General features: G+C 43.4%; 1 protein-coding gene across 1 annotated transcript in view; it reads left to right on the top strand.

The window, feature by feature from the left end:
- ANO2 (anoctamin 2) overlaps positions 1-16,721 on the top strand; it is a 1,767,324-nt gene that overhangs the window by 688,646 nt on the left and 1,061,957 nt on the right. The window contains exon 6 of the mRNA XM_078673987.1: positions 2,310-2,364. Within this exon, the coding sequence (XP_078530113.1) occupies positions 2,310-2,364 (55 nt within the window). The remainder of the gene's footprint in view (positions 1-2,309; positions 2,365-16,721) is intronic.

Raw genomic sequence — 16,721 nt, 5'->3', positions numbered from 1 at the left:
CATACGCCAAAGAGTGAATTTTAAGACATGTTGTATTATACATAAAGGTTTACATGACTTGGGACCGGCCTATTTGGCTAATACATTTGTACCATACGTCCCTACACGCACACTCAGGTCAAGTGAGCAGTTGCTGCTGAGGATACCCAAGGTCAGCAGGACTAGACTGGGTGGTAAGGCTCTGTCAGTGGTGGGTCCTATTTTATGGAACGCTCTTCCACTCTTACTGAGACAGTGTACCGACCATCTCCTCTTTAGAAAACAATTGAAAACTTTTCTGTTTAAGCAAAATTAGCTGAAGCCTGTCCTTTAAAGTCTAAAATGTAATCGACCCATATGCTCTCAGGGTACTATTGTCATTGTCTTGATTTGTGCTAGTCTGCTGTCTTTGAGCGCGGAGATACTCCTCCGGGAGTTTATCCTAGCGCTATACAAACCCGCAAATAAATAAATAAATTGGGTCCTAAAAGTAAAGTAAAAAAAGAGGAGAACCAGTTTAGTATTGTGCTTCCGGAAACCAGCAGATGTGAGGCACTATACAAAAAAAGAATGAGGTGTTACAAGTTAGCAGCTGGCTTTGTCGGTTGTGCACAAGGCTTTGCTGAAGGTGTAAATAGCCGGTTATTTTCAAGGAGCAGGTGAATGTGGTATATGACCAAATAAAAACTGAATTTCATTGAAAAAACAAATGGTTTAAAGTGATGCAATGGCAGTGAGGGATGATTAAAGCAGCACTTACCCGTTTCTCACTTTAAGTGTTTAAAAATTTAAACAGAACAGGTGCCCACCTCTAAGGTCCACTACCACAAGACCCAATACAAAGATACATACAAAAAACGGAAGAGAGGCACACAACAAATAATGTGCAAAATTGACGACTCTTTCAGGGTCTTCAGTGTGGATAAATCTTCTTTACTGGTACCGGTCTACCTATGATGACAGTGCTTCTTTAGATACAAAAGTATCATAAGTTGAGAGATACACACAGCCTCAGCCCAACAAATGGTACAGTGGAGTTAAGGTTTGCTCTAGTAATAAGACCGCAATGTACTTTAAGTAAACCTTGGAAATTGAGTGAAAAAACAGTTCCAGTTCGGTCATGGTTACAAAACAAAACCTAAAAACCACGGAATTTCCAAGGTTAAACTAACCAGAGCTCACATTTATGCGTTCACTACGTATGATCTTATGTATGACTTCAACTGTATCAGTGATATTGCGAGTGATATCACCCATGATACTGCTGTTGGGAGAAGAAGCTGAACCCTAAAAAAATATAAAGTGGTAAAAAGAGGGGCCTGCTCTGTTAATAGGGGATAGCTGCCCTAGAGCCATTCCTGTCTGCTAACCTCCACTGTGCAAGGCAGAAGGCCGTGTGCAGCAATGAGAGAGAGAGGCTACATAACATGTAACGGTGTAATATAATTAAATATTACAATCAAAGAGTTCTCCAAGGGATCACAAACCATTAGACTGAAGTCCGAGTGATTTTTAAATGCCACTAAAACCATGAGATGACATTATTGGATCATATTACACGTGGTAGCTGTTATATATTGTTTGTGTGACATGTTTATTTTGCTGTAATTGGGTTGAGAAAGAGTAGCTGGCAATGGGCACTGACTGGATTTAGAATGTTCAAGTTTTGTGTAACTTTAGTGAATAAGACAATGGGGAAGGCTGGAGAATTTGGTTGATTTTATGGCTGTAGCGTTTAGCACATAATTATGGATTTGACACATTTGCAACATAATTTGTGACATCATTTCCACAATTTGCAGGTTTAACTAAGAATGTTTCTTGCGCACAGGGATGAAAATACTGCCAGAGAATGCATCACAAAATGTGCATTTCTTACTGCATTATTTAGACATTCATGCCAAATAATTTTTTTTACTGCATTATTTAGACATTCATGCCACATAATTTGCCCCTCCATAATCCTAGTAGCCCTGACGGTTTAGTTCTACAGATTTGTTTGAAATTGCTGTTCTCTTGCCGAAAAACTGCATATTTCATAGACAACTGTGAAATATTGTTTATTTCAAAGTTCACTATGAAACATGGGTTTTATACAACTGCATTTGGTACAACAACCGCATCAAAACAAAATAAATATAGGCATTCATCGTTATTTATAAAAACAACCTTTTTTTTAGCTGTTTAGTACGCTACTGATAGTTGAACTTAAAGAGTATTTTCTCTCTCTATGTGCACACCCAGTTTATACAACTCACCTGTTGAATGCCTGCTGTATTATTGGTCTGTTAGTGTAATTTTACTCGATATTGTTTTTTTGCCATTTATAGATTCGACATTAAAGACAAAGACACGTTTTTTGACAATGCAACTCGCAGTCGAATAGTAAGTATGCATGATTCATAATTGCACCGCTGGAAGCTTGCGTGCTTAATGGCATTTACTAGGACATGATGCTCACCTGGCTATTATGCCTGACTTAATCTTAATATGTTTGTTTTCGTTGTTTCACAGCAACCAGGTGTAACCAAGCACTGCATGAACGGGTGGTTTGCATACACACTTTCTCTGTCATTGGCTGCTTGCAGATAGGGTTATGTACCTCACTCTTCTCAAATTGTGTTTTTTCAAACATGTGTGCAAAGATACAATACTGATAATTTACTTATTTGAACATTATGATGCTAGAATAGTAAATTTTTTATTATAATTAGTTATACTCATGGCATTGTTAACAATACAATATATTTTACATTTAAATATGTAATTGATTTAGCAAAAAAGAATGAAAGTATGGTTTGTAAAGCTAAGTGTTAGCCTTCCAAATGGTTAATGTAAATGATAACAAGAAAGTTGAAAGGGATTCTTTTGGAACTGTTCAATATTCATAAACATGCATTTTACGTTCGCAATGTAGATTTATCTGGAGCCTTCTCTTCTATAAAAGTTTTCCTCTTGACAAGCATTAACAAAACCTATCTCAAACACGTATTTGGAAGTATGCACAGAAACAAAGCACTAATCCCAATTTACATATCTACACTACCTAGCTATAAAAGTAAACCAGGTAGACATTTTAATTATCCCTGAGTAATCGGAGTAATTTCGGTATTTTTCTTTACTCTTGTGATGGGAAATTACCAAAAATTACGCAAGTATGCCCGTTCGTGTAATTTGGGGCAAAAATGTCTACCCAAGAGCACAGGGACAGAGTTCAAGTTGTTGCTGGCTACTGCTCTTTCTGTTCTCTTGCATTTAACACTATCATTTTAGCACAAAATTGATTTTTAGGTTCGTTTTGAATCCAAGGTGCATTTTGCTGCAAGAAAATAGTGCTAAATGCAAAGTTTTATGACATTCTGCGTAATAACGCAATTCTGCTGCAATTTCACCTAATTATACTGCAGCAAATTAAACAAGTTATTACCACCTCTAAGCAAATGCAGGCACCAATTTGCAATACATTTATAGTGTTTAATATTTGACACCAAAACTATTTACCAGGTATTTTACCCTGATATATATGTATATACATATATTCGAAGGCTTGAGCAACGGACATTTTTTGGAGGATCATGTTTTTATCACACTAAGTTTGTACTCAGTGCGATTAAAATATTGAAAATCTATAATTCCTATGTAAACAGGAACAGGAGTTAGCACACTTTTTGGAAGTTATTGGGTCACTCGTAGGAAGGGCCTAAGTGAGTTGCTCGAGCATTCTTATGGAGGCTTACTACAAGCTTTGGCCAACGAAATGAAACTAACAAGTGAGGCTGTGAGTAGTGACAAAAAAGTGCAGTCTGGCATTTCCTTCAGCCGTATCAACACATCATCTTGGAGACATGTGAGAGTGTTGGCGCTGGCTTCGCAAAAGTGTCCTCAGACTGGTTATGTTTGAACACTTCTTTAGACAGCTAGTGCTTCTGTTCAGCATTTGAGGCACTGCAACCGATGCTCAACCATCTCTGAATAGAAACCCCTCACTGACTCACTCGGATTTGGTTTGCTTTGAAAATGACTCAAGTGGGTTACAAAAGTGAGAATGGATTCGCAGAAAATTAATTTTGTTATTCAGGCGGGCCTCATATTCTAAGACCTAGTTTCATAACTGACACTATCTCGTGATTGTGTTATGGACATTAGGCCATGAATGACAGACAAAAACCAAGGACACCTTTACTTTTACTTATCATCACCACAAAATCACGTCCGCCAAATTTAATCAGGCAACTTCCAAGAGAACAGCATGTATGCAGAGAATGATATGTCACAATATCACATGCAGAATATTGCATGAAAAAATATTGCATCCACTATATTGACTCCCACGTCAAGCTAAATAAGTGTGGAGTGAAGAATACTAAATAAATGATTACCTTTTCGATGTAGTGGATGCAAGGTTTAAATAGATGGATATTGTTGACCTAAATATAGTGACATGCAACCGCACCATATAATCTGCAGGCCTGGGCATAGTTTGTGGAGTTAAAAAAAACTCTGCGAAGTTAAGTGAGAGGCCGAGTGCAGCGCGAACAGCAGTTTGTGCTGGTATTCCTGACACTCGGGTAGAAATTCTACCCGAGCGGCAGCTTGCGCTCGCGAACATACCGTTCGCGAGCGGGGAAAACACCCTGCTGCACATTGTGAAGTGGAGTTTTTTGCACTCCATGAGCTCCACGGAGTGCAGAGTGCCGAAAACACTGTAAACTCAGCGAACGGAGCGAAGTTCACCGCCCAGGCCTAATAAATCTGTAGCCCTCTGAGACCCTTACGCTCCTTACTTGTCTAAGATCCTGTCAATCTCATTGTATTTATTTAGAAAGTCTGACACTAATCGCAAAAGTAAAAGTATAAAATATGACTTTTTTATAATAAAACATGGATCGGATGATATAAAAAATGTTTTGTTGATATTTTATGGCATCTCAAAAAAATTGTACTGCTCAGCAGTGTCAGAATTCGAACAATCTTTTGGGGGGTAGCAAGAATAAAATTGCATGCCGCTAGACCCCACCGGAATGACAGCACAGTAAGTGAAAAAAACTGTGACCCCCAATTATGAGCAGTAGTCATCTTTTAAAAAAAGTATTTATTGAATATTTAGAGGAGCAACCTGCTAATTAACATGATTGATCATATGCACAAGGTATGGAAACAAGCAAAGGTTAAAGGTATACACACTAATGTTAAGGTCTCGTATGTGTTGACGAGTCATACCTGCTGCCAACAATGCTCTATGGTACCCGTATCATGTGTCCGTTCTTTCAAATGCATTCTACTGCACTTACCCGACTCCATATTGGAATTTGCTGTAGTGTTTTTTGCATCATTTACATTGCTAGCAGTCATATCCATCACATGAAAACACCCATTTTTACTCCCCTAGAGGGTCCCGGAAATACATTTCCCATAATCCTTCACTAAGACACGTCATCGTGCATGGCTAAGTGTGATGTCAGACGCCGCCACAAACAGTTCCCTCTACATGGGCTTAAAATACACTAATTGGCAGTTTGTCTCTGTACAACTTGTTAGTATATTCCTTGATAATTTTATCTGCAAGACTATACCTCCACCAAGGAACACTAGGAGATCCCTGAGAAGATGATAGTTTACACTGGCATATAGCGATGGGTTTGTTTAATATTCGCATATTCATAAACATGTGTGTTGACGAGTCATACTTGCTGCCACCAATGACCTATGGTACCCACATCCTATGTCAATTCTTGAGCCCATAATTCCTCTCCATAACACACCATCCTGCTCCACATGATTCCATTACAGTCAATACCATATAATTCCAATGCACACCATGCCTTATATTTCCACATCACATAACTCCACTTAACCTCACACAATTCCAGAACAAACAATTCTACTCCATCCCACATTATTGTACTCCACACTATATACATCCACTCCACTCCATAACACATAGCTAAAAGACATTAACAACGCCTATAGCTCTCGGATTGCAGAGACCTATTGGCTTTGCCAATGCTTGTTACTGTGATGCTATGTTGAATCATGAAGCATGTTGTTTGTAGTGTGCTAGGTTGTTCCTTTCTTTTTCCAGTCATCATTGCAGTTATCCAAAACCAAACATTATTTTTTGTGTTCCTATTTTCAGACAAATGTATGAACAACTGGCTATTGTACTTTTATAATACAACACTTTCCACACAAAAACAATTTGAGCAAAATACCATTCCACTAAGAAATAATGTGACATTTTGCTACATGCCACCTTTGTGACTTGTAGCACAGATCAAAACAAGCATTTGCAAAGACTGGCTTTTAAGTGAAAGTGTCTCTTGATTGATTGAGAAGTTTGTGCTGCACTTAAGATTGTCAGTGACTGAATGCACAAATACATCAAGGGGTGGATGAATGGATACATGAGTTCCAAGTGCATGTATAAAGAATGTTTGCTTGCATGGATGGATATTTCCATTTATCTACCCATTGACTCATTCGCCCATCCGTAATACGGCACACAAACACACACTCACAATGAAGAGCCATTTCCAATTAGAATAGACCTGCTGCCTTTACCGAGGTTTATTTAAGGAGCTGTTCCTACTTTTGATTAGCCCATATAACAATCTAGGCATTTGCACAAAGAGTTCTACAGGTGTAAAATAATGTTATTGACAAATAGATTTTACTAAGCTGTTTATTTAAAGATTTAAGGTTTAAATATCACTCTACCTGGTAAAATCCTAAGTCAGGGATAAGAAATCACCAGTGACCTCCAAATTCCCAACATACTAAAAGGCCATCTTTACTGGCAACCATATCATTTTTGCCATTCCCAAAGGTTCAAATGGTTCCATCAGTAACCCCAGCAACACTTTCGGCAAATCCCAAGATGAGACGGCCAATGGACAAACCTGTATCCTTAGACAAAAAGTCATTAACAATCTCCAAATTAGCAAAGACTGGTTGATGAAGTCCCGCTCGCCACCCGACAACCACTTATACCATTGAGCCGATTACTAGCTTCCCATTGTGCTGAAAGTGTTGAAGAAGAAAGATTTTTAAGAACTTCCTCTCCTAAATACTCTAGAATCAGAAGAGGATCTATCACCCACTGGATTCCAACTCCATGAACAATACTGTTGCAATTGGGTTCCATTCATTTAGTAAGGCAGGGTTTTTTTGCTTTTTGATCACGCAGTTTTCGACTTTTTACTGTGGTTGAGTGTCACTACTGGTGTCTCAACCATGGTAAATGGACTGTGCATGTTTACTGCCAGTGTCTGCTTTTTAAGCCAAGGCTGTTGTGACTCAGCGAAGGTAAGAGTCACTTGGATGGTTCCATATGAACATGTATGCATATGCGTGAGGACCCAGCATGTAAGACTACTCTCAGGCTCAGCAACCCAGTAACTATTCACAGGTAGCCTGGTGCAGAGATGTTGACCTAAGATAGGCCTGATAATATTAGTAGCCACCTCTAAGTAAAGTCTTTATAGTTTACTGTTGATCTGCAGTTACACTGTGTAGAAATCAGCCTCAGTGTGCCGGGTCGCTACCTTTCAGGCTACAAATTACAGGAAGGTATCAAACTGGGGTGAAACATGTGTGCGAAGTTTGAATATATATGTCCCAAGAACCTTCATGTACACCTAATGGGTCATCCAGAATTACCATACGTCTCTGGCTCAGCTCACTATTAGAGTCCAGTCCTTTTGTCATCTTGCTGGTCCAAGTTGATTACTTTGCTCCCCAGCAGAAGTATATGAAGACCTCACACAAAAGAAATTAATAACAGTGATTCACTCAGCTTCTGAGGAGCAAGAGGTGGGAAAGAAAATCTGCAACTGTAATTAACTGTCCTACTCTACCAGGGCTAGGACAAACCAGGTCCACTGAACAAAGGTGGAAGCCTAGACCTCTGAAGTCAACTCAGGAGGGGGATCTCCTTTGATGTTTTGTTAGGAAAGTCCCTGGCAGTGATGTTGCTAGGGGTGGAACTGAGGCACCCAGAGAAGATGTGACCATAGACCTCTTGCCAGTGCCATCTTAAGTTGTCCCAAGATGCTGTGCAGGAAGGTTGTGAAACGAGTGGAGAGGGTGATGTGGCACCCTAGGAATGGTCAAGGGTACTAGGCTTTGCGAACATTCCACACCCATTCAAAAACCTCTTGCACAATGGAGAGAAGGAGTTGTTGGACTCTGGGCAAGGACTTTGACAACAGCAACACCATGGAAAGCTGGAAGGACATGCCCTAATGGACTAAGGACTCTGCCCCGTATATATATCACTGATTTTGGGAAACCTGACCTGGGCATACTTGTGTATTCTCTGTCAAGCACTCCTAAGGCTGGAGCTTTTCCTCTTCAGTTTGTGGTGCAGCACCCTTTGGGGAGTGATTTCTGTGATTGCATTTATATGGTCTAAATGTGTGAAAAGTTATATTGGGTTTAAATGATTTATTGAATGTTATTGAAGTTATTGAAAGTTTACTGCTATAGATGTTTTTTGATTGCAATGCTTTATTGGCTGAATTTAAACATGGTTAATGTTATGGTGACATAACTGTGGTTTTAAACATGTGGATTGTCTTTTAATATGGTGATCCTTTGACAAATCCAATAGCCTTGCCTTATATATTAATGTGGTGACTGTGAACAAAGTCAATGAGTTTACCTGACATGGTGTTGCAATGACCCTTTGACAAAATCAATAGGCCTGCCTTATTTAAATTGATACTCCATATATTGTGATGGTCTATCTGGTACAGGTGGAGGCTACTGTGATTTTTGGGGGCCATGACCAATTAGGGTTCAAATGTGACTGCAGAATGTTACCTGAGAGGTGTTCAATCTGAGTGATGAATATATTTGTAAATTCATGCATAGTATTCAGTGGTGTCTGGGTAATAAATGCATTTTTCATCAAAAACAAAAAGCACAGGCTGGACAATGGGGTCAGTGTCATTATTGCATGCCAGCGAATGGTGATTACTAGCCCACACAAGCTCCCATGAGAAGCCCATGAACTGCCCAGGTTCACTACCCTGAGATAGTGGAGTGCTACAATGGGGAGTTTGGTTCCCAGTAAGGGGGGATTTTTGACCTATTACTAGCACAGCTAATAACCCAATTTCTTAAGAGCACCATTTAGAAAAGGATCCCCAGTATTTTCTGTATGACGAAAGGGTGCATTTATTTCATGACAAACTGAATTTCTACTGCCACCTACCTAGAGCAACCTAAATTATTTAAGCCCAATCTTTCAAGCTTCTTGTGATTAGCTTTATTTTCTGTAAAGCGCCACAACTTCTGGACACCTTACTGGTGGCCCTCAGAACTGGGGCAGCTCCTTTCCCCAGCCTTGTGGTAAAAGATCTGAGTGTCAAACTATATTCTGCCCTATCCATTAAGGATTAGATTTCTGCCTCTTGCGGGGCATGCTTTGCAACTCTGCAGCTTCAGAGGAGAGTCTTCCCTTGACTGACATCTTCCACATCTTCCACAAGGCAGATTCCAGAGTCCAAACCATAGTCTTAAACTGCCGTGACTATGGCAATGCCCTCCTTATGGCCGCAAATGGTTCCCTGCTATCCAAACTTCAGGTGATGCAAAATTCTGTTGCACATCTGATCAGTAATCTTCCATCTGACTCCCCATCAGTGCTTACACTGAGATCTTTACATTGGCTCCTGTTTAGGAAGCACATTATCTCTAAGATTGGTTGTCTCACCTATAAGACTCTGATGGGTGGAACCCTGGATACCTAAATAAAAAACTGCAGTTCTATTGTCATTCCTGAATGGTGAGATCAAGTGATCATTCCCCGCATTCCTTCTTCCAGATGCGGGTAGAGAGTTTTTTCCTTTACTTCTCCATCTGCTTAGAGGTAATCTCCGGTACTGAAGGGGGGAAGGATTCATCTTGAATTTTTAAAAATTGCCAAAATGATTTCCCCAGGATCACCAACACTCTCTCCCAGTGAAACCTCTGAAGAACGCTTGGGAAGAGGAGAATCAAGGAGGAAAGCATAACTGAGACCCTGTGGCCAAGGGATTGACATGGTTTCCACTACTCATGCCTGAGGACAATTGACCTCCAACCAAAAGACATTCTTTGGAAACACAAACATGTCTATACAGCGCCTCTGATTCAGGAGACAAATGTCATTAACCTTGGGAACAGAAAGTTGGAATACAACAGAGGAAGGGAGGTTGACACTCGGGTTTCTGCCTAAAAATGTAGTGCCCTTTGGATTTACACCATCCTCAGAGATGGGAAGTGATCTTCAACTGAAGACCATGTATGTGTTGCTGACAGCTTCAACTGACAAGTCTTTGTTCCCCCGGGGATTTAGGCAGCAGTGTGCCACTTGATCATCTCTCTGTTCAAACTACCAAACTCCTCCAATTCAACAGAGAATGGAAGAAGATAATTTTTTTCAAGACTGCACCCAGTTTTCTCAAGTTTGGAGGAATGCAATCTGACCTCCTCGGACCACTGTTCCTTGCATTCCATATCCCCCCTGGTAGCCAGTCACCCCTACAGACTGACAACCATTGTCAAATGAAGTTAGGGGGAAATCTGAAAAGGGACTCTTTTCTCTAGATTTGGTCTGCATAACCAGCAACTCATGCCCTTGGCTATTAGTGATGTCACTGGAACTTTGGTCTCAAAATTGTTTGAGGCGGGATTCCAATGCCTCATTTGGGGATTCGCCAAAGGCTTTAGATGAAATCGAGACCAAGGAACCACTCCAGTCGTGGATGACCTCAGTCCTCAGAACTTTAAGTCAAAACCTGGTTGATGCTATTGGAAGAAATAATAAAATCCAATTATTCTACTGGAGAAAGTCGATCCTTTACTGTGAAAGGACCATTTGTGAGTCGAAGCTTGCTCCTATGACCTGTATGACTTAGACCGGTGACTAAAGCGACTTCATGATGTTCAACTCAAAGCCCAACTTGTCAAGAAGTCGGAAAACCATCTGAAACTGATCCAAATGGGCAAACTTGGCTTTCCAATCCAACCTGCACCAAAAGACCCATCTGTCTTTGCCATAGGGAAAAAGATGGAATAAAATCCTTTTTTCCTGGTGCATAGTGTTGCTCTTGCCTTGAGTAATTTCTCGACTCCAACAACATTGCTGCCCACTTCACTTTATCTCTTGACAATGGTGTGGGCTTGAAACATGGACGTGTCAGAGAGTGTCTAAAAGCAGTTTGATAACCTCACTGAACTATTGAGAGACCCCAATTAATTATTATATTCGCTGCTAACTTCAATCTTGCTCCTACTTCTATATGGTCACTTTAGACTTGCGTCGTCGGGACTTGCTAGCAAACACGACTCCCCAGCAGCCAGAACCCCTTTAACAGGGCCACAGGGCACACTAGGGTTACTGGGCCCAACCGTGGTGGTTGATGCCTTTAACTACTGATGTCCCTGGGTCCAACTTACTATGGACCCTGGACAACTGTCCCAAGTACACACTTTGCACTTCACCCTGTGGTAGCTGTGGAGGAGCAGTGAAAGACTCCCTGGGGTAGTGTGAATACAGGGTAGGAAACAGGACTCATAAATCAGCGAGCCCAAAGCAGCATCAATAAATCAATGTTCACTCAAATCCTTATTTTTATAATAAAAATAAGTATTTATTTTCTAACTCTATTCATGCAAAGGCAGATTACAACATTTATAGAAGACAACACATTTGTCCCTTGACGTTGGGGGTCTAGTGTTTCACTGAAAAATCCCTGTCCCACCCCCTCCTCGCAATGTGATCAAGTTTATTCCCCATTTCCTGGTGGCCCAATCCAGGTAATACTCACTAATCAGCCTTAACTCAATAGTCCACTCCAACTCTTAGAAAAGGGTCAGAGGCATCTTGGCTCCTCAACACTCATAGCAGCGAGTTCCACTGGACCCGTTAGGCCTATTACCAGTCTTACCCAGTCCATAAAAAGGAAACATGCATTGTCTCAGTGGGTGCCTCATCTGTGGGCTCTTGCAAGGCTCTGGTTGGCTCTGTGAGTTGGCTGCAGACAGGATGCATTGCAACACATGCCAAGACTGGGCTCTCTGCTGAGCCTAAGTGGCCTTCTCCAGCAGTGATAGGAGGTTTTCCCACGCTCTTTCTGCAAGGTAAGATTTGCACTTCCCAAATGGGGGTGAGTATTAGATCTAATGCTTCTGATATGCATTCCAGTGTTGTGGCGATGCGTCCATGGTGTATTCACTCTGTCCACTGGAATCAGGTCAGGTGCAGTCCTCAATGCTCCTTATGACCGGCGGGTCATCACAGCTTCATAGTTCGTGGGCTTCGGTTTCGCAGCATAATTATTTCTAGCAGCCCCTTCTGACATACAGTGTTGCACCACACTATTACCTCCCAGGTCCCTGCTCTCTTGCATGGCAGCCTGTAGCACTTAGCAGCAAGTCTCCCGGGGCCTGGTACGCCTGTTACCAGTCTTACCCACTTTGGCAGAAAGGAAGGGTTCCCCGACTGTGAGCACTCTCAAGGCTCCTGTATGCTCGGTGAGTCAGCTGCACGTGTGAGGCACAGCAGCACTTAGCATGCACAGGCCATCCTCTTTGGGAACGAGGTAGTCTCTGATAGGATATGTTCCTGTGCTTCTTCTGCACAGAAGGTTCTGCACATCCCGGTGGGGGTGGGTAGAATATTGATTCTGATGCTCCTGATCTGCGTCTCAGTGATGTGGCGATGTGTACACTGTGGCCTCACTCAGTCCACGGGGTTAGGTCAGGTGTAGTCCTCGATTCTCCATATAACCGACGTCTCACACTTCATAGGCTTCAACGTGAACCTCACAGCACAATTATTTTTGGCAGCCCTTCTGGCATAATTGGTTGCTGCACCACTGCCTCCCCGGATCCACCATTCACCACATGACACCCTGCCCCACAAGGCCCCTCCTGGCAGTAACATCTGTAGCAGCCCCAATTGGCATACAGAGTCAGCACACTGGCTTTGCTGATACCGCGCAGCACACTTTCCAAGGCTATCTTCACGGCGGCCCTCTCCTGGCAAACGGGGTTGTTGACTCGAATCTGAAAATGAGCAACTAGCCAAATCGAGCTGAAGTCCTCTCCTCTTACCTCGCACTGTCAAATCACTTGTCGGGCTTCTTAATGCTGTCCTTTTCCTCACAAGGCACACTGGTCTTTGCAAACAGTCAGGCACTGGTGCTACAGGTTCCAGAGAAAGTGTATGTAAATGTAAATGTATGTATGTATTTCGATTTATATAGCGCACGATTCACCCAGGGGTCTCAAGGCGCTTGCTTAGGGAACCCGTCCTGGTATTCCCCTGTGAGAGATACCCCGGCAGGGTATTCACAAGGTGAAAGCCAGGCATCCCGCCGCGAGGGGCCGTAGTGGAGATTAAGCAAGCTATTGCCCAGAGTCGCAGAGTGTGACCCCGTGAGTCGAGTAGGCACCGGAGCGAGAATTGTCGAGTCCGTGGAATTTTTGAGCCCGAGACCCGCCGAGGCGGGGAATCGAACCCTGGTCCACGGCTGATCTCAGCTTCCGGGTCTGCCGCCTCTAACCACTGAGCCACACTTCTCCACACCAAGTGACCTTGGTTTCCCTCGGTAATGTCCCCTCAAACAGTAGGGAGACTAACAGGCTTCAGCCGCTTGTCTTGGTCACAGGCAGAAGTCTTGCAGAGCTTCCCCTCCTCACACACCCTATCTTGCTGCTTGACAGATGACAATTTTGTAGGTCACAACCTTACCTTCTTACAGTATATTTCCAGACACAAAATGTGATTTACGGCCTTCGAAGTTTTATGTTGGGGTTCTACTTCTTTTGAAGTACACACTTCACCTCCTCTTGGAAAGCTGCGGTCACAGCAAGAGAGACTCACAAGCTGATAGTCCCACCACACAGGCCATAGGAGTGACTAGAGTTTACACCTGGATGTCAGCCACAGTCATATGTGCTTCAAAAGGTTAATCCCAGTGTCCCAGCCTCACGCTTTATGAATCTCTTATCAGCCTCATCTCGTTCCTGAGGTGTGCACTGGCCCTTTCCTTGTGATCTTTTGCTGAATCAAAGAGCACCCTATGTTGTGTACAAAGGATCCTCACTCGCCCTCTTCCAGGGTGTTCCACCAGCTTACAGGAATGCAGCATCACACAAATCTGGCTGTGGGATTCTTGCAGGCCGGGCCTCCCAAAATGGAACCCATGGTCCTCCATGTAATGTACTATTACAGGCACCCTTTCACTCAGTATATGTACACAACACACACACTGCCCAGGAGTGTTACCTCAGTGTATTGTCCTACCAAAGACACACATGCATTCAGCACACATCTTCACTCTGCACACACTGCTCAGTAATTTAGCCTTTCTGCAATGTGCTGCTATTAGGCACACATAAGTCCAATAAACACATTTACCATGCATGCACTGCATAACACTACACCATTCCAGTATTGTAAGCCTCATAGGTACACATACACCCAGTATATGCACTCACTGCTCTAACCCTTGACCTCTGTGGCCTTGCCTTCCCACTACCCTGTGTATGCCGATTAGCTCCTTGGCTGTGCCTAGCTGACCTCTCCTCAGTCTGTGAGCCCCCAGGTTCGAGCCTGCCTTTGGGCCTATGTTTTTGCCTCATTTTCCCTGTATCATTGCACTGTGTTCCTGCACATTATTGCTTACTTCAATCTAGTTTAATTTACTTTTAGTGTGTTTTACTATTTCTGTTCATTTCCCACCCTCCCACCTCTCTGCCCCTCCCACCTATTTATGGAGGCCGCTGTGCAGGTGCGCCAAAGGGAACAAGCCCGTCTGCTCCATCCGCGCCAGGACTGCACCCAGCACCAGGCCCACTGGGCCTCCCAACACTCGCTGCTACACCGCTGAGATGCTCTTTCACTGAAACCCAGTCACCACAAAAACTGCTGCTACACAGCCCTCCTACTATCTACCAAGGGACCTTTCACCTACGGACACTTCTTCTGCGAAAATGAACTGACCCCCGCACTGGAGCCAGAACTACCACCCCTGCCACCACCGGCGAGATAACCACAAACAAAGCAGAACCACTCAATTGCATCCTGTTTAATGCTCAATCCCTCTGCAAACATGGCATGAAAATATGGGACACCCTTTCCACCCTCTCCCCAGACATGGCCTTCATCACTGAAACCTGGCCCAACCTATCCTTGAATGAACCCCAACATCGCCACAGCAAAACCCGAAGGTTACAAGATGACAAACCAAGACTGCACCAAAAAACACGAGGGAAGGCATCACCATCCTGCTCAAGTAAACCATACATTGCACCACCACTAATGATGTTCCCACGCCACTCATGGAACACCTCAACTTCCAACTATAGGCCAAGGGCACGTTCAGAGGCACCGTTATATGCAGATATTCCAGACACTGACAGGCCTTCTATGACACCACCACCAGCATCATCGCTCCCTTAGCCATTGACCCCCTACAACTACCTCCTGCTCGGGGACTTCACTTCCACGTCAGCGACCCCAATAATACCAACTCCACCTCCCTCATGGAGAATTTGAAGAACATCAACCTCACTCAACTGGTCTTTGAACCCACGCACAATGCTGGACATACTTTTGATGCAATTTTACCTCCAGCAGAAAAAACAAATTCAGCCACACCTCAGAACTCACCTGAACCGACCATGCTATTGGACCCTTCACCATCTCCAATGGCCAGTGCACCATCACAATGAACCATTGCTCCTCCCACCAAAGCCTGGACAAGATAACTAAGACACAGTGGACACAGGCCCTAAGCTCCACCCTACCTGACACTTCAGTAGACCTCAACCAGGCCGTCCAAAATTTCTCCAAGTGGATCACCAAATGTGCCAACAGAGTCACCCAATGAAACCAACAAAATCCAACAAAACCTCAAAACAAGCCAACTCTAACACCCCAGAGTTCAGAGCCTCCAAGCGCAACTGCTATCAACTCAAGAGTTGGTGGAGCACCTCAAAGAACCCACCAACAGGCAGCTCTCTGCAACTACCACCAGAGCATCAAAGAAGCCAAGAGAGAGGCCATCACAGCCCGCATCAACACAGCAACTAACCACACCAAAGAACTCTTCAAGATAGTCAAAGAATTCAACTACCTGACAGCTACAGAGAACACCATTCACACCTCCCAAGAACTCTGCAACACCCTCTCACGCTACTTCCACAGCAAGATCACCACCATCTACAACAACTTTGACCCAAAAGCCTCAGCGCTCAACCTCAACAGCCCCAGCCAACTAAAGCAAACCAGCTGAATGATCACCACCAGGTCCTCTCTCCCCAACCAGACCACCTTGACCACCATCTCATCCATCCTACCTGGGGCACCCACTGACCCCTGCCCTCACTGCCTCTTCAACTTCCGATCCAACCCAATCAGCTCAGAACATCAAAATTATCAGTTCCTCCATCTCCACTACAGTCTACCTGTACAGTTGGAAACACGTAGAGGTCAGTCCCTTCCTAAAGAGACCTTCCTCCAACCCAGCAAACAAAAAAATTACTGTCTGATCTCCCTACTCCCTTACCCAGCCAAAGTACTTGGGAAAGCCATCAACCAGCAGCTCACTGAATACCTGGAGCAGAACCAACTACTGGACACCTCCTAATCAGGACTCCAGGCCAACCACAGCTGCAACACCACTTTGATCACCACCATAGACAACATCAGAATCCTCCTCGACCACAGAGAGACTGCAGCCCTG

Source organism: Lissotriton helveticus, chromosome 1_1 (genome assembly GCF_964261635.1).
Source record: "Lissotriton helveticus chromosome 1_1, aLisHel1.1, whole genome shotgun sequence".
Taxonomy (NCBI): domain Eukaryota; kingdom Metazoa; phylum Chordata; class Amphibia; order Caudata; family Salamandridae; genus Lissotriton; species Lissotriton helveticus.
The sequence above is the reverse complement of the archived record's forward strand: the minus strand, read 5'-3'. Positions and strand labels throughout refer to the sequence as shown.